Source organism: Nyctibius grandis, chromosome Z, assembly GCF_013368605.1.
Source record: "Nyctibius grandis isolate bNycGra1 chromosome Z, bNycGra1.pri, whole genome shotgun sequence".
In the NCBI taxonomy this organism is placed as follows: Eukaryota; Metazoa; Chordata; class Aves; order Nyctibiiformes; family Nyctibiidae; genus Nyctibius; species Nyctibius grandis.
Genome location: NC_090695.1, coordinates 22,286,950 through 22,310,735, shown reverse-complemented (window position 1 = coordinate 22,310,735; position 23,786 = coordinate 22,286,950). Strand labels below are relative to the sequence as shown.

At 37.7% G+C, this 23,786-nt stretch overlaps 1 protein-coding gene across 2 annotated transcripts; it reads left to right on the top strand.

Annotated features, from left to right (window-relative positions):
• The first annotated feature begins 7 nt into the window (after positions 1–7).
• SGTB (small glutamine rich tetratricopeptide repeat co-chaperone beta) lies at positions 8–23,260 on the top strand. 2 transcript variants are annotated; one of them, XM_068422268.1, is made up of 11 exons: positions 8–232; positions 1,527–1,647; positions 5,750–5,853; positions 6,626–6,695; positions 10,247–10,346; positions 12,698–12,802; positions 15,694–15,832; positions 15,920–15,982; positions 17,966–18,003; positions 18,250–18,333; positions 19,818–23,260. In XM_068422268.1, the coding sequence occupies exons 2-11, from the start codon at positions 1,548–1,550 to the stop codon at positions 19,927–19,929; spliced, it is 915 nt and encodes a 304-aa protein (XP_068278369.1). In that variant the 5' UTR covers positions 8–232; positions 1,527–1,547; the 3' UTR covers positions 19,930–23,260. The 2 variants fall into 2 exon arrangements, with proteins under 2 accessions (XP_068278369.1, XP_068278367.1); XM_068422266.1 differs by having other exon boundaries at positions 1,521–1,647.
• The last annotated feature ends 526 nt before the right edge of the window (positions 23,261–23,786 follow it).

Genomic DNA, 23,786 nt, shown 5'->3' with positions numbered 1-23,786 from the left:
ACCTGCGCATCCGCTTCCGTCGCCGCCTCCTCACGCCCTTACCGCCGCTACCGAGAGAGCGCGGGCCCACCTGCCCGCCGCCACCGCACGAGCCTGCTCCCCCTCCCCTTTCCTCCTCCCGCCGCGGCGGCGCGCGCGCGGCCGCCCTCGCGCCCCTTGTCTCTCCCACCCGGCGGCGGCGCTGATAGGGACGGGGGCGGCGTGTGCCGCGGGGCTCGCCGCGTCTTGCACGGTAAGGGCGATGCCCTGTCTCTGTGCTGAGCACAGCTCTGCCGGGGTGGGAGGCTGCGCGCCGCCTCCCCGGAGCCCCTCGTCCCTAGAGCTTGGGGGTGGTGGTGGGGATCAGGCCCCTTCCGGGCGTTCGCTGGACCCGAAGCGGCGGGCGGGGCCGGGTGGCGCGGCCACTGTCCCTGCGGTGCTGAGGGGGGGCCCGCGGGTGCCGAGCGCCCCGCTTGTGGGGGGGGCAGGCCTGTCCTCCGGGCCTGAGCGAGTGGCCCGGGGCCTGCCGCGGGACCGGGGAGTGCGGGAGGTCCCGGCCGTGTCCGTGGGGGCGCGCCCCGGCCAGCGGGACCCTGTGCAGCCTGTTCGGTGGGGCGTGTCGGCGGCCGAGGAGTGGAGCATGGCGGCGGCCGGTTCCTCGGCCCTCCCCTGCGGGGAGCCCGAATACGGCGGGCGCCGCCGCTGTGCACCGCCGGCAGCCGCCCCTCTGGCGAGGAGCCGCCTTTCCCCAGTCCCCGCGGCGTCGGGTGCTCGGCGGGGGGTCTCGCTGCACATCGCTTTGCTCGGGGTTTCTAGAGAGAAAATAATTTAGCGAGGGTTGGCCCTGGGCTTGCCATTCATTTAATGCTCATTTTTAATCTGCTTCCCTTGGCGACTGGATAAGGTTATGCCCTTTTAGATCTCAATGGTTTAAGGAAAAATAACTCAAAAGTTGGAACTAAAATTTTCCCTAAAGTTACGTAACTCCCAGCTGATGCTGAATGCAAATCAGACTGAGCCAGTAGTGTCACTAGTCACAAGAAGTGTGCACGGAGGTCACAGCGTTCCAGTTTTTTGTCCAAAGTGAATATAACGTGTTCAGCAGCACAATGTTAGAGAACAGAATACCTTTTATTCAAGTGTATTTTGTTATGTCATATTTATCAATGTGGCTTTTTAATTGATTTTGACTTAAGCTTGTGCTCCTGTTTTCAAGTGCATATGTCTTAGAAATAAAACCCAAACTATAAGAAAGTGAAAACGAAAAATTAGTTGCTAAATTATTTTAGCATTGGTGAGCTCTCCCACAGGAATGAATCTGAGGAAATCTGTGCTCTTTTGCTGATAGTTAGACTAGACGATTGTAGGAGTTCTCCCTAATCCATACAATTTAACCACTTGTTTCAAGGCATCGCTTTATTGAGCTTTCTGGTGAAGGATAAGTATTTGTGTATTGTGTGTACTTATTACTGAGGTCAGTGGGAGGTTGGAATGCTCCAGGAACTAATTTTTCTGAAATAAGAGATCCTGTTGTTTTTAAGACATAGGAGAAATTCATCAACTTCAAAATGTCATCAGTCAAACATTTGGTTTATGCAGTCATCCATTTCTTGAGAGAGCAGAGTCAGATGGATACTTTCACTCCAGATGAACAAGAAAGCTTGGAAGGTAAGTGATGAAGGTGATGAAGGTGCTAATATATGAATGTATAATAGCTACCCATGTGTTAAATTGCTTGATGTATGTTACAGAAAGTAACTGGAGTGACCTAACTGAAACTACCACCAAATATTGTCTGTGAATAAGATCATGATCTTAGTATTTCTGAGGTTTTTAATTTTAAAACATCTCTCATTTGTAAAATGTTCTAAAGTTACAAAATGTGTACTACCTTAATTTTGAGCAATGAATCACATCAAGTTAAGCAGTGCTATAATTCAGGCTATGGTGGTGATTTGTGTATGTGTCCCCCAATTTTCTGCCTGCTGGTTCTTTTTACTTTTATGTTTCGTTTCTTTCTGCATTTTGTGTCTCATAGTAGCTGTGCTGGCCCTGGAGGAAGTAAAACATTTGCCATATATTGGTTTTGGACTATTGGAAGAAGTCCCATTTTGTACTTGCAATTTGTGAGGGAAGGCTAAGAGATCCTAAGAATATGGAAAATAAAATAAATGGTTTGCATTTCTTTTTCACTTGGATAGTGGTTCCACAGAGCACATGGTAGTGAATATTGTCAGTATGGTATAGTCTCTATTATACATCCAAGTCCCTCTGTCTGTAGACATAGCTACAGAAATATGAACTTCTGTGTGTATTCCTTTGTTGACAGACATTCATTAAGTCTTTGTAACTTCATAGGATCTGTCTTTCTGCTTCATACTGCTCTTATTCCTTTTCTCTAATCCTGGAGACTTCATGGCAGGTGGTATCACAATGTGGAATTAAGCAAGAAAAGAATAAAAAGTCTTAATTCTGCAATGAGCTTTTCATAACATCTATTTAAAATACCTTTGCACTGTTTCAAGCAGTCTTTGATGGTATGACTCAACCAGAGGAGGAATTTGGCAGTAAGAGGGGGAAGTCCAGGACCAGCAGTGCAATAAACAACATCCAGGCAGTTGATCACTGAGTTACCTGAAATCTGAGGGGTGGAGAGTAGACTTTCCTGACATGCAAAGCAAGTCCTACTTCCCAGGGGCACAAACTTAAAAAGATAAACCTGGAGAGTGCTTTCTTCCAATGTCTATTGGTTTTACAGTGTAGTTGTTCACTAATGTAAGCAAGAAACATTTGTGTCATGATATTCAAAAGATACTCCCAAAAAAATAAAAGCCAAAAGATTTGGTTTTACATAAGAATCTAGAGCATTTTGTACATTTGAAAAGTGGTAGTCAGCTATTAATTTAACTTGTTTCAGGTTATGATGATGTTCACCTGATGAAAGAATGCAATATTTTTGGAAATCATGTAATGAGAGATGAAGAGTATTCCTTTTGTTTTTATAATAAAACTGATAAATATTGGGTTATGACTGAAAATTTACCTGGCATGTCTTAGCTGATGTCTGTATGAAGGAATCAACAATTTTAAGACTCTGCTTTCTGAACAAAAAATATTATAAAACTTCAGTTGTGCTTAAATGCTGATGTAAAATTTACTATTTTAATACAGATATGAAATCCAAATTTTAGATCTGTACCCTGCCAAAAGCATGGTACCATATGCTATGTGTTAGAGGATAGGAGGCGGGCATTCTGAATAACTGACTCATGTTAGCTGTGCAAAGTATCCTTAGTGCATGTGGAGTAGCAATAGCCCAGGTCCCACCCATTGGCTTGTTTCATATTAGGTGGAGACATAAGGGATGAAAAAATTCGACTAATGTTTTTCATTGGTACCTTATGTACTTACTCAGTATCTCTGAAGAGATAAAACACTATATGATTAAGTGTCTGTGCCAAGAAGTAATTTGAACAGTTCCCATTCCCCACAAAACAACAGAGAGAGCTAGAACATTACAAATAAAATTGAGACTTTATCAAAATAGAAGTCTAGCATGCATTCAAACTCCATGTATATTGATAACCTGCATTCTGCATGTTTGAATTATGTAGTGATGTCAATGATTGATAGTGTAAATTTCCTGTAGGAATTTTGTACTTGCATGATGAATAAAAATGCCTTAATTTGAGAAAGCAGGAAGGTACACTGGAGAAAGACATTCCCCCACAACCCAGGACCTAGAGCAGTGATACAGATCTCTTGTGGGTAATGCTCAACCCTATTGTATGAACTAGAAACTTAACTTCTTCCAAGTTATATTTTAGACACTGTTTAAATGGCAGGTATTTCTCTTTCCTGTTTACAGTTTCTATTTTTTTTCTTGTCTATAGCTCCTGTTTCTGTGGGATTAAAGCAGAAACTCTCTACAACGTGCACAAGGCTGTGATTTTTTTTTTCTTACTCTAAGATCTGTGTACCATGATGAATTTTTCTAAAGCAGTGTTTCCAAAACAGTGGAGTGCACCCCTTAAGGCAAGGGATGCATGTAATACTTGAGATGGGGACGGTTATGTGTAAGATGAAGCAGGATGATACCGAGTACTAAAGGGGCCTCAGCAGGCCAATTAATATTCATTATTCTGTGATCAGTGGCCTGCATGTCTGCTGTGATGCCTTCATGTTGCTTGCAGCTTTTGCTTGGACAGCAAAAAATCCTGGAGCTATGTGGCAACGGGATGCTGAGCTGGGTTCCAGCACAGCCCAAGTGCTCCTGATGCCAGGTAGTAGGTGTTTGTGTGAGCCCCAGCTGTTCAGCAGGGAGGTAGGTATCTGTACGGGTTTGCAAGGTGGTCAGTACAAGCTTCAGCCACTGCCTAGGCCTCTGAAAGTGTGTGTGATGATGGAGGCAATAGGGAGAACAGGTAACTTTGGCCTTTGAAATCAAACACAGGAAAAATCTTAGATTAATAGCTCACGTGGTGCAGCATTTCCCAATTTACTGATAGTATCAAGCTTGTGGCAGTTGACAGTGTCTCACTTTGATGATGAGATAGTGAGATGCTGCCAGTCTAGTCCCTTGAGATACTTTTCAGACAAAAACAAGTCTTCACTCCTTGGATTTTACCGGGCTCAGGTTTTTACGTCACATTAAAACAGGGTAGTTATTGATCTTGTCACAACTTAATACATCATCTGATTTGGAAAAGTTTCTGTTTTGGCTATGTTTGTTTTGACACAGGTTTCAATTGTTGGCTTGCGTGTCAACCAATGGTTATTATTCTAACCTATGGATTCATCCCATAAAAGCTTCTAATTTTGTTATACCTGTGATAGATTATAAGGATTATAAATTCCATTTTTCAGTTAAAGGAGAAATGTGGGAGTTCACTGTAACAACCGATTATTTCATGGAGATGCTTACTAGTAATTATACTATACTCAGGATTATTTTGTTTTAAGTATAATTCGCACTGCTGCACTTTGAAAAAATCTCCTCTATGGTACAGACTTGGTGTCACAGACTTAATGCCTTGAGAAAGTTAAAGGAGGAGGTTATATTTTAAATTTATGCAAAACTACAAATGAGGTGAGGCATTCAGGAAAGGGAATGCCTTTAGGTGAAAATAAGTTTGAGGGGAAAATTGGTAAGTATACTATGGCAAGTGGCTTCTTGTTAAGTCATATAAGGAAAAACGAGATATGTAATTCCACTGATTTTATGATAGGCCTGGTAATAAGTACTATTAATATATAATTCGGAATTCAGCGTAATCAGTGCTTACTTTACAAGAAATAAGTTTTTCTACATAGCAGGAGACAAAGGGGTTTGACCCAAATTCTTTAGCACTCTTACAGCGTAATTAATGTATTACTATTATGACACACAAATACATGGCAGTTGTGGTGTTTTGAGCTGGGGTGTGTGACACGTGCATAGTTGTATTATGAGTTGTGGTGCTTTTGTTAAATCCTCATGTTTTTATGCTAAAAAAAAAACATTAAATGATTGAAAGAATTGAATTAAAAGTTTCAAATTGGTTTAAGAATAATGGCCGAACTATGTATGGATTCTGTATAGCTTGTACTATTTTTCAGCAAGTCAATTCTATGGACATCAGGTAGCCTCTCTTTATTTTATTATATGTTCCAAAGAGCTGCTTTTACTCGCTGAATAAGGAAGTGAATCACAGCTTCATAAATAAATTAGTGAAATTACACTTCTGTTGAGAAACTGGTGACTTAGATTTTTTTTTTTTTTTCTTGTAAGTTGCAATTCAGTGTCTGGAGACTGTGTTTAAGATTAACCTGGAAGATACTCATCTTGCACCTCCACAGCATTTGACAGAAATGTTCACAAATTCTTTTCACAAGGTAAGAATTTAATTTAGATTCTAGAGTTACTCTGCCAATATGTGCTAAGATTTCGTATTATATACACAATGTTAAAGTACAGTATAGGTCAAAACGATGTGGAAACTTAAGGAAAACATGAAAAAAAGTGAAATTTCCATAAAAGCTAGCAGAATGAGAATCTTTTGGAGCAGTGGGAGGAATTAATTTCAGTTAGACAAGGAAAATTCCATACAGAAATATACTAAACAGTGGGTGTCTCATTCTCACATGGAGGATTTTGTCATTCAGTTAAGCATTTTGCAACTCCCAGAGATAAATGTCTGTGAAGTGCTTGAGGTCTTTCACAGTTTGCTGATGCTTCTCACTCCCTTCTGGAAATAATTCAGTTGTTTGGTTTTAAAAACATCTCCATGAACACTAACCTTAAAATGGGAACTTCAAAAATGTGTACTAATTATACATGTTATCCAGGATCCCCGGTACAGGAAGCATAGGAACCACCAGGATGGCAAATAGGAGAGTCAGAAGTAAGAAAACCAAGACTTGTAGAGACCTATCAGCTCTCTTCCCCTTGACTTCCTTAAAATGTGTGGTGATCCGTAAGGTTTTTTTAGTAGTAGAAAGCAAGCTGTCTTTGTCTTCTAAGGATGTTTTAGCGATGTTTAATTCTTTCATATTTCCTGTGCACTACAGAAAATCTGGTTGCTTGTTGATACAAGGCTGCCCAGGATGAAAGAATAAATCAGGGCTTATATTTTAATGAAAAAAATCTTGGTTTGTTTACATACAGAATGACATGCTGCCTCTCTCAGATTCTTTACCAGGAGATGTTGAAAAGGCTGACCAACTGAAGGATGAAGGTTTGTAATAAACATAAGTATAAACATCTTATGCTTTTATTAAGATTTTTTGGTTATCATGAATAGTGGTAGTATAGCAGCTGAGCAACACACACACCACATAAAAACTTAAGTTTATATTCTCTGGTGATTGTTATGTTGTAAGAAGGCTAAGTGATTTGCTGGTCTGGGGTTTAAGAAAATATAGTCTATAGTCTCCCTTTCTCAGGAGGTTGCTTAAAAACTAAGGAATAACATGCGAAGTCCTGGGCAACTTTCCTGAGTAGTAGAAGCTTTAAAGAATGAACAGTTATTGTTCAGTATGTTATAGATTTCTCTGTTTGTCCGTGGAATTTCTATACAAGTTTCTACTTTATACTGAAAGTTTATGTGATATCAAGGATTATGTACTAGCTGAATATTAAAATATTGCTAAAAAGCTGACCCAGCTGGAGCCAATGGTAAAATTCTTGTGAACTAATTAGTGTTAGTATTTCACATATGTGAAATAATTTCTGTGCTCTACAAAAATTGCAGAAAAGACAGTTGTTTATTTTTCCTTTGAAAGATGTTATTGCTGTTAAGTGAGGAAAAGCAGCTGTACCATGGAAGTCTTCACTAATGTTACCGAAGAAGGAATCCATTTTATTTCCCCCCAAAAAATAAGGAAGCCGGGGGTGGTGGGGGGAAGCAGCATGTAGTACTGATAACTAGTATGAATTGTTATCCAGTGGATTGATGCTTTATAAATCCCATTTTTTATGACCTGTTGGATCTTCAGATATTTGAGTTTTATAGAAAAAATAAGGAAGTTTCTAATTGCAAGGCAGACATAATCCTCTCAAAAAATTCAGGATAATGATGTGGGAAAAGTTCTTCTGTTTTTGAGAATGATTTCCATGTCTGTTTTATCGTAAAACTGGTAATCTGTAGTCAGGAATGCAGTCCGTTACTGTCTGTGAAAGCAAGCTTTCCTAGTTGTTGAAGTTGCTTGTTTGCTATTTAAGGATAAGAGCTCAAACAAGGTTAGGTCACAAGTGAAAATTAGTTTCTAAGTTGTAACGTACCTGCTGTGCATGCTGGCTTTTCATTTTGCTTTCTGTTACTGCCAGATCATGGAAAGTGCAGAATACCTGTAGGACTCAGTGTGGTTATTGGACCGTAGGGATATTCAGCGCTTCCAGGTGTGGGTGTTGTAGCAATGCCTGTTTTAAATCCATGACTTCTGTTTTGTCATCTGTCAGCCCGCAGGGGTTTGTGAAATAAACTGAGGAAATGAGATTAATGTGTGCTATGTGTTAGTCTTTGTGTGGTGTTACTAAAGCAATTCCATGTCTCCATGGAAAACATTCAAAGGGTCTAAACGTTGACAAAGGGCCATTTAAAGTGTCAGCTATCAGGGGCATTAGTAAGCAGTCTGGAACTGCTTGAAATGCCTCTGGGTAATTTCTCATAATACAATTAAAACTTCCTGTCCTCTTTTCTAATGGTGCTCTGTCATATTAATCCTCCTCATTTTCATACAAGTATTATCTGACACCACTACATACTTTTCAGTTATGAGTATTTTCTGCCCTGAGTTAGGGACATAGATAACTTGGGGAAGTCAATTTGACCCATATCTTATATAGTACTGTAATTCTATAACTCTGTCGTTTCTTAGTTTCTACCTGTATGTCCTTACCAATGGAATAACTTCCCTCACTTCTGTGACCACCAGCCTGTTCCTCCTCTGCTCTCAAACGAGCTCTAGTACCTGTAGAAATTGGCTAATGAATGGCAAAACAAAATCAGATAGCTGAGTTTTCTTTCTTGGTCACTGTAAAACCAGGAAATAATATACCCTCCAGACTAGTAAATACTTGAATTTACTTGCCTACCCTTGTATATCAGTTGGTACTTTGGCTTAACGTAAGCTATGTAAAAGCACAGATTATGTGCAGGTTTGTATATTGTAACAGTGGCTTGATCCTAAAAAGATCTGTGTATTACCACAGTATAAATCATAACAATAGGTAGTATTTTCATTATAGAGGACACACATTCAAAAGTATAACCATTTGTGGCATTTTTTTGTCTTTTTTGTCTGCTGTTAAAAGAAAGTACTATAGTTGTTTTTCCTCTTGTCATGAATTGCTTAATCTCAGCAGAAACAGTAGGTCTAGCTATTTTTGTTTTCCTTTAGTCAATTTTGAGCTGGAGAGAGAGCAAGCAAGAAAGATTACAAAAGACAAAGATATGGTTACATTCTTGTATATTTTGAAGGTATACATGCAATTACAGTTTCAGTTTGCCTTCTCACTGGCAGAGATTGCTGACTATAATTACAGTCTAGTATATCACTATTGGGAAGAGGTGATTTTGTACTACCTTGATGGTACTTAGTTACTTAAATCTGGCTTTGTTTATTAAGTTTTCCATGTTCACAAATAAATGCAAGTATAGTTGTTTTCAGTTAGTACAGGCATCTAGGACTGCTTGCTCCGTGGTCTCTTGCTTTCTGTCAGAGACAAAATGTTGCACTGACTGAACTTTTCCAGCCTTTGCTTATGCAGTTGTCTATATCTGTTTTAACCTGTTGACCTATCCCTTCTCTTGCTTATTTTGGGAGAGGGTTGAAATATTTTGCCAAAATACAGGGAAGTTGGTGGAAGTCTATAATTTTCCTGACAATTTTGTGACGTTGCTGGGAAACCGAGGCTTCTGTAGGATCTAGCAGGCTAAAGATATAAAGTCACAGGACCAGGGACACAACCGTAAGCTTGAGCACTCTGAACTAGGACTTTTTCTCTACAACTCTGTCATGAGGAAAGAAAGAAACTACCAGGACTGCCCTGTGTTGGGGAGACAAGAATGTGTAAGATATCTTTTGTTTTGAAAGACCTTACTCCAGAATTTCCTTTCCATAGAAAAGTTGTATTTTTCTAGTTTTTTCATTGGACTTAAAAAATATGAAATACGAAACTTTGCTATAGAGTAGGGGTTCTGAGCTTTGTTGATAAGAAATTTTACCTCTGAATCATTTTAGACTGCCTGTGCTGTACATACTTTTCATTATCTTAATGAATGAATTACGTAACATCACAAAAGTGGGGCTTATGTGTTTAGTTTTGCTTTTGTTTAATTTTCCATGTTATATGGATAGTTATAAGCAAGTTGTTGGGACATGTTAGAAAATGAGACCAAAAAGGAATTAACGTATAGCCTATTGGATTATGAGACTTGCAAACATAGTTAAGACTGATGAATCTATGTTAGAGTGGAACTGCAATTACAATTAATCTTCTCAACAAAGTGATCTTTGCTTAACAGCAGAAACTAGCTGGAAAGTATGAAATAGCAAGATGAGAAGGGGAAGGTTTATGCGATGGACTACAATGTACATAAACTTTACAGATGTAGTAGATGTTTTTAGTTGCATTATTCCATGCCAATTCTATTTAAAAGAATGTGTCTCAAAAAAGTGCAGGCATAACTACCTTGCATAGATGCTATAATGTGGCTTCTCTATTTCTTTCATACATAGCACTGTATCTTTTAACTACTTAAGAGCTTTTTATAATTTATTTCAGGTAATAATCATATGAAAGAAGAAAATTATGGTGCTGCAGTGGATTGTTACACTAGGGCTATAGAACTGGATCCAAACAATGCAGTCTATTACTGCAACAGGTAAAAACAAAATAATATACACTTTTTGTGTCTGAACTTCATTGTCTTTCTTTTAAAGATAAATTGTGAAGTAGATCAAAACAACATAAGGCTAGAAAACCCACTATTCAGAAATTTATCATGTTAAATTTGTAAAAGATTTAAAGCAAAAGTGAGCTCATTCAGCATATCTTTATCAGTTAAAGGTGTAATATGGGCTTTAAAATTACTTCTAACACTTGAGATCAGGTTTTTGTGAGTTAGGATGTCTATATTAAATCACAGCGTAGGCTGTGATTCCCAGTCTGTTGAGAGTAGTAAGAGCCTTTTTTTCTAGTGTTCTAGTGACTCAGCTGTCATCTCTATCTCCCCTAGTAGTGACTTTCCTTGGAAAAACTACCATCAATGAGGGAATACTGTTTTGGAGATTTCAAGCATTGTATAAATGCTCAGCATGACCTGTTGAAAAAGAACAAGGCTGTTGTTGTAGTTTCATTGTATAATCTGTTCTTCAGCATAGTGAAGACATAGTGACATGGCAGCAGATGAAGTCTGGAAGTGCATGTTAACCCAGTAGCAGAAGTATGCTCTTTCATATACTGCCCAGAAGACCAGCATAAGAGCAAAGGCCAGTATAGTCTATGAGCTCTGCTGGAACTAGCCTGCCTCTAGAGCCACTCTATTCTACACTCTTCAGTGCCTCCATTACCAGAAGGATATATTAACTTAATTGCTGTCAATCTGGCCTTGTGGCACTCTACCCAGTGCATTCTTCTATTTTTGGAGCTGTGCTTCCATTACTCCAGAGTTTAGTTTGTGATAAATACAAGTGAAAGATTCGGTGTTTCATGGCAAGCATAAAGGGAAAGGAAATGCGCAGTTTACTAATATTTTACATCTTTAAGATGGCAGTTAAAAGTGTAAATCATCTGTTCTCCTTGAGAAAACTGATCACATTAGTGATTTTAGGTATAAAATGGCAATATAAGACCAGATTCAAAAGCCTCCCAAAATCACTGAAAGTTTCCTCAGTAGAATGGGCTTAAGCAGCAAATCTGTAATTGGCAAGAGTAGTAATACTTCACTCTGTGCGTTACATCATCACATATCACATTTGTGATGACCAAAATGAAGCTTGATGTCAGTAAGCACGGTATTGTATGAAGTTATTTAAAAGAAGAGAGGCAGTTGCTTGGAGTTTTGTGGGTGATGCAGTATTTGAATAAATATAGGCCTCATTCTTATCTTTCTTAAGGTAGTTTGGGAGCAATGGAGACATATTGCCTTCAACACTATTGCTTTTTACTCACAGCAGTGAGAAAAAGAGAGAGCTAAGATGCCCTCGAAGTTTTAACTGGCCATATAAATTTTTTGTAAACATGGGAAAAACATTTTCTGTTCAAACACATGATAGACTAAGCATTGTCCCCAGCTTTTATCCATACATCTTCAGTGGCATCTGTGGACTTGGACAACTGTTAAGCCTAAATATTTAAAATATGTAAGTAGTCCCATTCAGAAGAGATTTTAATCAAAGTCAGAAAAAACATGCAATTTGGAGGTTATCACAGGAGAAAGGATTGAATATAGTGATGATTGTATCACTAGCATTGCTAATAAAAAAGAATGCTTTATGCAATGCAAATATTGTCGTTTCTACTATAGTTTTTTAATTAAGGAAGAACAAATTGGAGTGTTTTGAGACCTTTCAAATGGGGGAAGTTTTGATTATTAATCTGTTCCAATGTCCTCTTTAATTTGGGCAAGTCTTTAATCTTATTGTATAAATGTCCACAACATTTAGTATTTCTCTGGTACAGAGATGCAATTGTAATTTAGTAATTCAGAGATTATTGAGTAATGTTATCTTGATCTACCTGCAAGCATGCATGCACTGCTAAAAAACTGAGCAGGGAAAAATTACAGCATTCCTTTCAATGGCAGTAAAACTATACTTCTTGCTGGAAAACGTCAATTGTATAAAATACTTCTGCTTAAACAATGATTTTATGTAAACTACTACTTGAGATGTTCACTTCTTGTAATAGGTTTTCTGGTGTATTTTGTGCATAGTCATACACTGGATCTAAAACAGTTCCTTAGAATTATTTATCCTTTGTGTCCTCAAAGGTGAGTGCATGTTCTCCAAAACCCTAGTCTAGCAATGCACTTAAGCACATACTTAATTGAGAACATTTGTGTGTCCTACTTAATTGAGGAAAGCTGAGGCATTGCCTAAATAGTGAATGAATGTCAGTAAGATTAAACAAGTCTAAAGTTAGTCATGGACATGTGAATATCTAAGCTTGGGTTTTTTTCTTTTATTGTTTTTTTGACAAAGCTCTCTCCCTCCTCTCCCATCTTCTTCTTAGGGCTGCTGCTCAAAGTAAGCTCAACAACTACAGTGAAGCAATAAAGGATTGTGAGAGAGCCATAGCAATAGATCCAAAGTACAGCAAAGCGTATGGGAGAATGGGGTAAGCTAATACAAATCTGAGTAAACACTGAAGACCCAAGTGTAAATCACCATAGATTTTTCTGAAATAAGTGGAGCTAGGTTGTTTTACTTAGCTGACATTCTTGTTCTCAAAGTGTAGCAATTTTCTGAAGATGACCCCGTCAGGCTGTCAGCTTTTAAGTTTTATATATGTGGTTGATCTCAGCATTTTCATATCAGATTTCATCAGTTTGCAATTTTTTTTCTTTCAGTTTATCAACTCTGCAAATTTAGTTTAGAAAGTCATGATGTGTTTTTTCTACCTCCTGCCTACTTATGAGTAATCAAAATTCTGCAGTTGGAACACTGAATCTGTTAATGATTCTGTGAGAGAACAGAATCCTAAAAGTATTGGGACTTCACACTAGCAGGAATAGAGGCTTAATTTTTCTGTTCAATAGCTCTTCAGAAGCAGGTATTTTAGAAAGACAAAGCTATGTCCCTTTGGTAGTTTTTCTCAGTCTGAGAGATTAACAGTATAGCCTCTTTAGGTGGTGGGTCTGATTAAGTGCTATCTGGAAAAAAATGCCAGAGATGTTCTGAATGGGATATCTACTTGAGTGAAGGGCCATTCTTCCAAGATGTGTAGCTTTGCATTTTCAATAATAAAACATACTGTGGGTGTGGGCTGAATGCTGCATAAGGCTTTTGAGGTTATATCTATACTAGTAAATTAAAAAATGCTTGGGATTGTTTGTTGGGTCAGCTGGCACAAAATGGCCCATGTCCATGTTATTAAAATCTAGTTTGCAGTATGGAGTGACCACATCCAAACTGCCTATTGCTAAATTGCATTGACCTCTCTTATATTCTGAACCATGCCCCAAAATTGTCTGGGACAATGCTTGTTGTCCTGGGACAAAACCATGCCAGGGGGCATTTATTTAAGATCAAAGATGATGGAATTCTATCACTTGAAAACTTTCCATGATACAGTTTATTTTACTAATTCAAATGGAGCCTGACTGGCTTTTGAGATGATTAAATCACTTTGAAATTTTAGGGACTGTTAAATTGGTTTTGTACTATTCAACTCTCTTTAGATCCTTTCTTCATATAGCACAACCTGAGATCCCCCAATTTCAGTGCGATGGAGGGAAGCTACAGGCTGATTTAATTGGAAATTGGAGGTTATTTTTGAGTTTTGGGTGTGACCAGTGTGTCTTTTGATACACAATGTAAGCAGGATCATTCTCGGGCAATCAAGCTTCTCTTTTTTTAATTGTCTGGTTGTTTTGATAGAGGATATATATTCTGAGATACAAGCCACTGCTTAACTCAGCAGATGGATATAATAATACATTTGGCATAGGCTGAATGAGGAAACAGTGCTTATTTAGTAATAACTGAAAAAAACACATGCAGAAACCACCTTCTCAACAAAAAGTCCTTCTGAGAAAGCTGTGTTTTCTGACTGCGTTATGCAGGCATATCAGTTTTTCTCAGGATTTGACAGAAACTCGTTATATGTCACAGAAAGATGCAGAAGTGCCTCAGAAATATGCAGAGATGGGAGCCATGTAAACAGTTACAGTGATACTTCCAGCATGACCCTGACAGAGCACTTGTCTGGGTAGGAGTTGTGAGTGAAGAAACTGTCGCCCGCTGTTCTGAATTGTACTGTGTTCCAGGAAGCAGAATTTTACATACTTTCTCTGTAAAAAGACACAATTGCATCACAGAGATACTGGATTGCATTTTCTTGTCTGGTCAGAAACTATTTTGGCAAGCTAATGGGCCAGGCCAAAAGGGAGAATGTTTTTATGGGAGTAACTGTGTTAAGAGAGAAAACATTAATATTGCATGGGTTCCTCTAGGAGCATTACTAGAAACTCCTGGAGTTTCACACTGTTATCGAGTTCATTATCACTGAGAATAATGACTGTGACTGACGTATCTAACACACTGAACTTTCTTTCCCAGAGGGACTGAGGTCTGTTAGTGGGCATTAGCACAGGCTTAGCAACCCTGTCTGTGTAGCTCAGCACATACCAAAGGGGGACTGGGGTACTAAATAGCTGAATCTGGGTTACACAGATCTTTCACAAAATGTGGAATAGATCAGTTTAGTTTTGTGGTCAGTATAAATTGAAAATACAGTAGAAGACAGGATTGAAACTGCAACCAGATGGACTTCTGGAACAGCTCAAAGAAAAATGATGTTTTAAAGTGGTAGCTAATCGAATTTGAAAACAAATACTGTTTCAAAAGTAGTAGATCTGTCCTGTGCTCTCCTGAGCTGCTAGAGAAGAATCTTTTTCTAAACGTTAAGCAGACTTCCCTGATACAAGGGTTTCTTACAGCATCTTACAGATGTTACTAATATCCTGTATAATCCATTTGTCAAGCTGTTGAAGGGAGAAGATCCGCAAGGAGAACCTTGCACTAATCCGAAAACAAAAATCTATTATGGTGAAACTTATGGTTCCAGTATTTGGTTTCTTGAAGCTGCAGAACTCATATTAAGAGTATCTTTGCCCTACTTACCCATGTACCCTTCTGAATAATCTCTTGGATCAAAAGGACTGGAGGAAACAGAGGAATTTCTGAGCTTATACAAAAACTCACGGATACTGTATCCAGCTTGTGCGCTCAAATACAGACTAAATCACTCGATGATGCCAAGGAGTTTTTAATGAAACTTGCATATGTATGGAACAGACAATGCAAGATGAGTTCTTGAGGGATCATCTCGTCTGCAAAAACAAGTGCTTACACTAAGCAGTAGCAGCACAACAGCAGAACTTGTTTTAACTTAGTGCTCAAGCTAAAAATTAGTTGTGAGATACTGTTTTACTTAGAACAGAAAATGTATCATTATCTTTTGATGGTCATTTATGTTCTACCCAGGATTTCTTTATTTTACATTAGGTTGGCTCTGACCTCAGTGAATAAATATGAAGAAGCAGTTACCAGTTACCAAAAAGCACTGGATCTTGATCCAGAGAATGACTCTTATAAGTCAAATTTGAAAATAGCAGAACAGAAACTAAGAGACATGTCCAGTCCTGTAAGTTAGCTCTGCATCTATTTATTTAGAATAGTTTTAACTGGGATTTTGTAGGTAAACTTATCTTCAGTTGCAATTTGTTTGTAGACTGGAACTGGACTGAGTTTTGACATGGCAAGCTTGATAAACAATCCTGCCTTCATTAGTATGGTGAGTATATTTCAAGATTTACGTTATACTGTTTTAAAACTGGCATTTTAAGAACAACTCTTGTTTAGTAACACAAGCAATTTTAATGCTTATTATAATGGCAATGATTTCATTATACTGAATTCGAACTTTTCTGAGTCATTTCACACTCAAAACAAGAAGTGAAGCATAGATCTCCTATAATGCCTGTGTTATTTCCAATTGATTCTATCTTACTTATGAACAACAATGTGCATAGATTAGCTATGCTGTTTTTATAGATGGCATGACAGTAAAATGCTTGCCAACAGCATGGTGAAAATTTCTATTCTCCACAGCAGTTAACAATGAATACAAAGAAATCACCTCTTAAGTGAATAGCAGTTGATTCAGATGCAGTCTACCCATGACTACAGTAACTCTGCCTGGGGAGAACTATACAAGAGACCTTTGTGTTCTTACTCTTTCAAATTATCCCTGACATCCTTAAGTGTGCGAAACTTCATGAGATGTGCAAACAATGAATATAAATAACATACAGTGTATTCCTTTACTTCCAGTGCAATGGCAAATCGTGGTTTTGTCATTTGGTAGTTTTTCCTCCATGCATGGCTTTCTTTGCTAAATGGTATTAATTAACTTTGGAGAGTGGAATTTGGAGAATAAAATGCAAAAAAGTACTTATTTCCTTTGAGAACTCGGTTAAAACTTTACTGCCCCTCTGGTAGCTCCATTAGGACAAGACATTTCAACCAGTGCTTCCATGTGGAAATGCACTGCATGGAAGAGAGATCAGTACATCTAGTCTGATACTATGGTCCGAGTAATAGAGACGGTAGGCAACGAAGAAGTGAGCGAGTTCTCTTACGGCATTAGTGATTAAATAGCACTGGAACTCTGTGTACCGCTTCACTGGCCACATTACTTACTCAGTCTGCATCTGTTTAGCTGTACTTTTCAATATGCTTAGCTAACTATGGGGAAGGGATTTTTTGCATCGTTTCCAGAAGATGCCTGGTCAAGTTGATAGAACACAGGGCATTCAGCCAGGAACAAATGAATTATTTTCCTATGGTGTAGTTTTTTTGTTTGTTTTGTTTTTAAGGAAAAAAATAGACTCACTGTCTGACCTTGAGAAAGTTACTTCTAGCCTACATTTTGGGCCCCTAACCTAGATCACACTTCTTACTGATGGAAGAAGGAAAAAAAATCCTATATTATCCATAGAATTGACCTGAATTTGGCATTTTATATCCAACTGTAGACCAGAGAAAACAGTTGATTTACTTTTGAGATATATATATATGGAGATATATTGATCAATAAAACTAATATTTTATATATCTCTTTTTTTGTGGTACCTTTAATAAAAGAGTGAATAAGCAGATACTGCATTGTGCCTATTGGTCTTGTATTCATACAGACACTGATTTCTGTAGGAATTACATAACTAACTTTAAAACATCACCTTGTTTATTCTATAGTATCTGTCCATATAAACCCTTACACTATGGTAAACACAATATAATTTTTGAGGTATCTTATGAATGAGAAATTTAATACCCTCATGCTTACTACGAAGTAAGAAGATACGCAATTACCAGAGAAGATATATGTTACCACAAAACCATGCTACAAAGTAAGTCTACACTCTGGTTTACTCTGCAATATTTTGTGGCCATAATCTTAATGGTTTATACCCAGTAGTAACAGCAGTTGCAAAACTGATTTATCCAGGCTGGGAATCAACAAAATACAGACCTTTCTCCAAAAAGCCCAATAGAAAACCTTTGTCCTTGGAAGTCTTAAGTTAATTTTTTTTTAAAGTTTTCTGGTACTGTGTTTTTATGTTTAATGTCGTCTTGTTGTATTTTTCATGTCTGAATCTGTAACCACTACTTTTAACCTAACATGTAACAAATTGTCTCAGCTTCATATCCTTGAAATATGTGATACCTAAGTAGTATATGTGTTATAATTTCAGCTATACATTCTCTATTCTAGGCAGCAAGCTTAATGCAGAATCCTCAAGTTCAACAATTGTAAGTACTAAAATGGAGTACCATTAAAAAAAAAGTCTTTAGGGGTTTGAATTAATAAGAGAAAAGGTGGATAGTACTGTATTCCTGAAAATGTAATTTTATTTTTGCTTACTGTAAATAAAACTACTGCAGTTTCTTCCTCTTGCAGCTTATTTGCTCCCAGGAATTCAAAAAAGAACTATGCTTTATTGCTTACTGTAAAGGTCCCTGTATACCCCAATGTCAACACTGTGCTAACTGTTCCAGGATGTCAGGGATGATGTCAAATGCCATTGGTGGCCCTGCTGCAGGTGTTGGTGGCCTGTCAGATTTGTCCAGTCTGATCCATGCGTAAGTAAGAATTGCATAGTTTTAACTGTAACATTTGTAGAAGTATCATTGTGCAACATCTGTTTAAAAGGGATAGTGTCAAGCCACTTATACTGTGGCCTATCCCCATTGTATGCCTGATTATTATTAAAACTGAGAACTCGAAGACTTATTTTCCACTATCATCTTGTTTGTTTGCTTTGTACATTTCCATCAATTGGAATGACTGAACTGTGTGCTCAGTTTTACCTTCTGGTTCTCACACACTGTTTACTTTCTAAATGCCACTAACTAAAAATGCTCCTTTAAATCTTTAAGTCCTCCCACACGTGCTTTCAAATTGTGTTGATAAATTTACTACCTGATATACCAGTCACTAGTTAGAAAAGCTACAGATTTACTTATCACAGGTTGCAACAAGTTCTGCTCTGGCATCCCTCCATTTAGACTAGGAAGGCTTCAAGGGCTTTTACAAAAACCAGGACCCAAGTCTTTTATAGTATAATAATGATAATCCATCTGGAAGAGTCTGCATAAAAACATGCCATTTGCTTATATGGCAAGATCTCTTAAAGGGCATACAATTTTACTTTTATTTTGGCATTCTAGCCTGTTTCAAACTATTTTTAACTTTTGCCCCGAAGGGGCAAAAGTAATTTATAATTCACATCACAGACAGGAACGTGCCCCCACAAAATCAAGGGCTGTTTTCACAGAAACCATGTACTACACCTAGATCTATGAAAATGGTGGCTTTCCTTCAACCTGCACTTTATTTCAACCTTCAAACCAATGGTGGTTTAAAGGAGTCTTGATAATTTGCTACTTGGGCAAAATGCAGAAGTTACAGAGAAGCCATGCCAGGCTATTCATGAAATAATGTGTTTTACTTACTTGCTTTTTCTAGTAAACCAGTGTTAATGCTTATGTTTTACATGGAATTAATCTCACCTATTAATTTATCTCTTAAGCTACAAGTGTTACGGAGATGAATCTGTCGTTACTTCAGTCATACAAGACATAAAGTTGTAATTGTGTGCTTGCTTTCTGCTAATGACGTCTTGCTCACAAGTACAAGTTGGCAGCCACACACTGTTTCTGGAAAAACTAGTATAAGGTTGCACTTTAACTAGAAGAGTAGTTACCTTAAACAACTAGAATGGATCCTCTCAAAAAGAAGGGAGCAAATCACTGGAGCAGATTTGTTGCTAAATTTTAATTCTGCCAAGTAAGGTAATACTTTTTGCACCATGTTATCAAGTAGAAGTAAGAGTCCTAGAAAATGAAAATTAAGATCTGATGATAATCCTGTTTGGAGAGACTTTAACTAGATAAAGTCATAATACTACAAATATCTTGCTTAAGACTATACAGCAAGTTATCTTTAGTCTTAACTTTCATTTAATGCACCTTTCAGTTGTACTGGGATATCCACTTTTCTTATGAATGCTGCTTCTTGTCAGTCTTTTTCACTTTTTGATTTTACTTAAAACTCTTCAACACAGGGGGCAGCAGTTTGCGCAACAGATACAGCAGCAGAATCCAGAGCTCATAGAACAACTGAGAAATCATGTCCGGAGCAGATCTTTCAGTGGCAGCACTGAAGAGCATTCCTGACTTAAAGGAAGCATGTGAATTGGAATGGTACATAACCCCAAAATGCATACCATAGTTAGTGGCAAAAGTACCATTGTAACTCTTCTGCTTGAATAGAAGACAGAAAATTCTTTGTGCGTGTTTGCAAACAAGAATAAATCTGTTAAACAGATCTATTGCACATAACTTGGAATATATCATGTATGTATAGTTACTCCTCTCAAAATTAATACACTAAATAGGTGGTTTATTAAAATCCCTAAGTACAAGTCCTTTTCAGTATGTGCATTAGATTGATCTCCAGGGCTACCGCGTGGGGAGGAGTTTTGTAGTGGGCTGATCTTTGCGTAACAGCTTAATTCTAAAATCCTAGTGTAAAAGGCACGTTATTCTTATGGTGAAAATCATTATGGCTGTACTCCCTGTCAAATATTGAAACAATAGGCCCCTCTGATGTGCCCTTTTATAATGAGCATAAGTCAGTGTTGGACTGTAGAGTGTACTTAAAATTAATGCTTGAAAAGTGTTTCTTTAAGCCTGTGGAGGGGCCGTCATTAGTAATGTGAAAGGGAGGGAGGGAGATGACTGCATATGAGGGAGTACCACAAACTGTAGAGGAAGAGAAGACACTAATCCTGAGTAGGATAATACACAGAAACCAAAATGGAACTTGGCTTGGGAAAGGAAAGAGTATCAGGAAGTTTTAGGCTTTGCTGCTGCCATGTTTACCCTCAATTCATGATGGTAGCCCTGGAGGTCAGCATTATGGCACTATTTTCCTAGGCATGGCAAACTGTATTACATTCTGTATGCAGTATTTAACATAAGCTTAAAGTTCTTAACTGTAATAAGCTAAAACTGATCCTGTGACTGTACAAATAGCTGGTACTGAAAATTTATCAAAAAATAACTGCCTTAGAAAGAACAATTCTCTTTGTATTCCTGTGTGGTAAATAACTGGGTTAAACAAGTAAGGATATTTTTTTTTTTTAAGTTTCATTACACATCTCTATATTAAGTGATGGTTATAGGGCCAAGTTAATGATTTTTCCACTCTATATTATTGCTGTTCCTACCCTGGCTTTTCTTGCTCATTTAACGTTACTCTTTCAGAGACCACTGCTTTTCTGTATTTTTATGTGTTAACTTCTTCCATTCTGCTTACCGTTCACACTGCTTTCTGGTAACAAGGTACACTTGTTTTTACTCCAGGGAGGTTCTCAACACTTTCCTCTTTGTGTATCAAAACTAATTTGAGGAGCCCGCTTTGATTCCTAAACCAAAGTGATCTCTGCTGGCCAGTTAGACTGGAGAAGGTATGTGGAGGAGTAACAACAGCCTTCCAAATGCAGAAATGCACAGGAGGTCCTGGACCTCAACATTATATCTGATTCATCTTGTGGTCAAAAAAGAGCACCTCAATAGAAGCAAATCCAAAATTCGGGGCTAAAAGTCATATACTTGACTCTAACAAATGCTAGTTGTGCATCTATTGTATGAGTGTCCCCCTACTAAAACAGGGGGAGGAATGCAGCTGGATCCAAGGAGAAATGAAAAGAATTGGAGAAGACACAAAAATAGGAAATCCATATTACCAGCTGTTGAATAAAGAGGTAAAGCTTAATAGAGAAACTTAAACAACTTTAAGACATTTCATACTTTATTCAATAGAGTTTACCTATAGACAGCATTTAAATGCTTTTTAAAATTTTCTATATAAGTTGCTGTAGCTGCCTTTTTGAGGCTGTAGAGATACTTAAGCTTTATTTACATTAAATACATTTCCAAGTAACAGCTTCTAACTTAACATCTGATGACAAAGAAGAAAATCCCTAACAGGATCTTTTTTCAGAGGCAGTTCAGATTCTGAGTCTAACCCATTCAAGAAAACTGCTACTTAAGTTCAGTTACGTTTAGTAGGACAAGATACCATTTAGAAGAAACATTAATGGAGGCTGTATGTGGGCTACAACTACTGTACAAACATTGCTTGGAATAATGCGTTGTGTCAGGAGAGAAGCATTGCTCCTAGCATATTTCCTGTTAAACTTCACAGTTCTTCTTAGTTCTCACTTTCATATTTCACGTGCTCAAAGTGAGTTTTACTAACTTTGATAAGGGGAACCAATATATCCAGGATGGACTAGACAGCACTGCAATATCTCTGACACTCAATTTATCCTTCTTTGTGACAGCAATCTTCATGCAGTCAGTTACCTTTCTACTTTAAGACAGAAAGAGTGTCCAGAACATCTTGAGAGTTCCTTAAGAACTACAAAATACGATAATATTCAAAGATGGGCTATAGAAGTTGTACTGTCAAGTACAAGCCCTATGCTTACTGGATTTATGGGAGAACTATCCCCAAGATTACATGGAATGAAGCATTGGTTAGTTATCTGAAAACTACTCTTGAAATCATCTTTATAGAGTGGTAACTTTCATTTCACACACGATATTGTCATATTTAGGTTTTACTCCAGTACAGATAATATGTAACCAGAGTATTTATTAAAACGTTGATGGCATTAGCTAACCCTTTAGGAATGTCCTACAACTGGCACAATACTTAAATTCTAAACATTCTTTGTTTCTTGTATATTAACAGAAAGGGCTTTATAGCCTAAATAAAAAACAGCGAAACCAATAACAGGAGCTGTCATTACATGCTTTTCCATTGAAACCAGGAACAGAGGGATCATTTATGCTAAAGTCTATTTCGCCTTGAATAGGCTAGATTGTTTCACAGTCATGCAATATGTCTTAATCACAGGGTGAGGAAGGAATCTTTTCCTGTGTAATAATTGCACTTTATTTTGCACTAAAATTTTTCATCCTGCTAGATCAAGTGGTAAATCACAATTCCCGTAAATACTGCTTTACTTTAAGGTCAATTGCAGTTTATCATTCAACTGAGCAAATATGCATTTAGCACCTAATTGGTTTTGTATCATTACTGTTCCATCAGTATATATGCGTGATAATTGTTAGAGAAGAAAATGTTTTGCACTCAAATTGTAAAGTCCTGGAACCTGCTTGCATGGAAATATATTCTTCTAACTATGCCTGATCATAAAGACACCTACTGAAATAGTCAGCTTAGAAATTGTTTCAGTTGCACTTTTGGTTTTGTAACAAGTACAAAGTAAAATCACTCGTACATACTGAGAAGGAACCAAGTCTGCAGCTTTGGATTCATACACTGTTTTAGGGCTACAGAAAGTCATACTGGCAAAATGCAACTTGTCTACCATTTCTGTATCTCTCCTACCTCTTATTACCATATGGTTACATCTCCTTCAACTTGTGTCAGTTTAACTTGAAAATAGATTATAATAAAGTTATTTACATTTTTTGTCTGGATAGTTGTTGTTTTACTGTTTTGGTTTGTTGATGTATCTAGAGTAATAGGTAAATTGTGTTATTTAAAATACTTGTTTATGTTGGTTGTTCTGCATTTTTTTAGACGTGCAGAATATAGTTTTGATTTATTTTGTTTCTCCTGTATGGACTCATTCCCTCAATTTAGTAAGCTGGTCCTAAATTTCTCCAGTATTTTAAAATTGAATTCTACACTTAAAGATTTTATACACCGGAAAGCCTTAAGTAAAACACTGTCAAAACTAACTAAGGTTGTTAAGTGCCAATACTCTCAGCTACTCATATGGTAGCTAAGAAATATGACAAGCCACTGAGTAGAATCTTTAACACTAGTTTAGCTAGTGTGAAGCTAGGTAAGCCAGTCAGCATTTTCTCTATTAAAAGGCTACCTTTAGGTGACCTTAGGTATTTCAGCCAAAAGTATTTCCACCTTTTCTCAAAACAAAGCTAGGGAAAAGTACATTTTGGTGCTTAACCAGGTCCCGAATTCCTTCCTG

Bases quoted from the DNA above. Each gene is read 5' to 3' on its own strand.
- SGTB (XM_068422268.1), top strand. From the start codon at position 1,548: ATGTCATCAGTCAAACATTTGGTTTATGCAGTCATCCATTTCTTGAGA. The intron at 5,854-6,625 runs GTAAGAATTTAA...GTTTACATACAG, and splicing joins TCACAAATTCTTTTCACAAG to AATGACATGCTGCCTCTCTC. The intron at 12,803-15,693 runs GTAAGCTAATAC...ATTTTACATTAG, and splicing joins AAAGCGTATGGGAGAATGGG to GTTGGCTCTGACCTCAGTGA.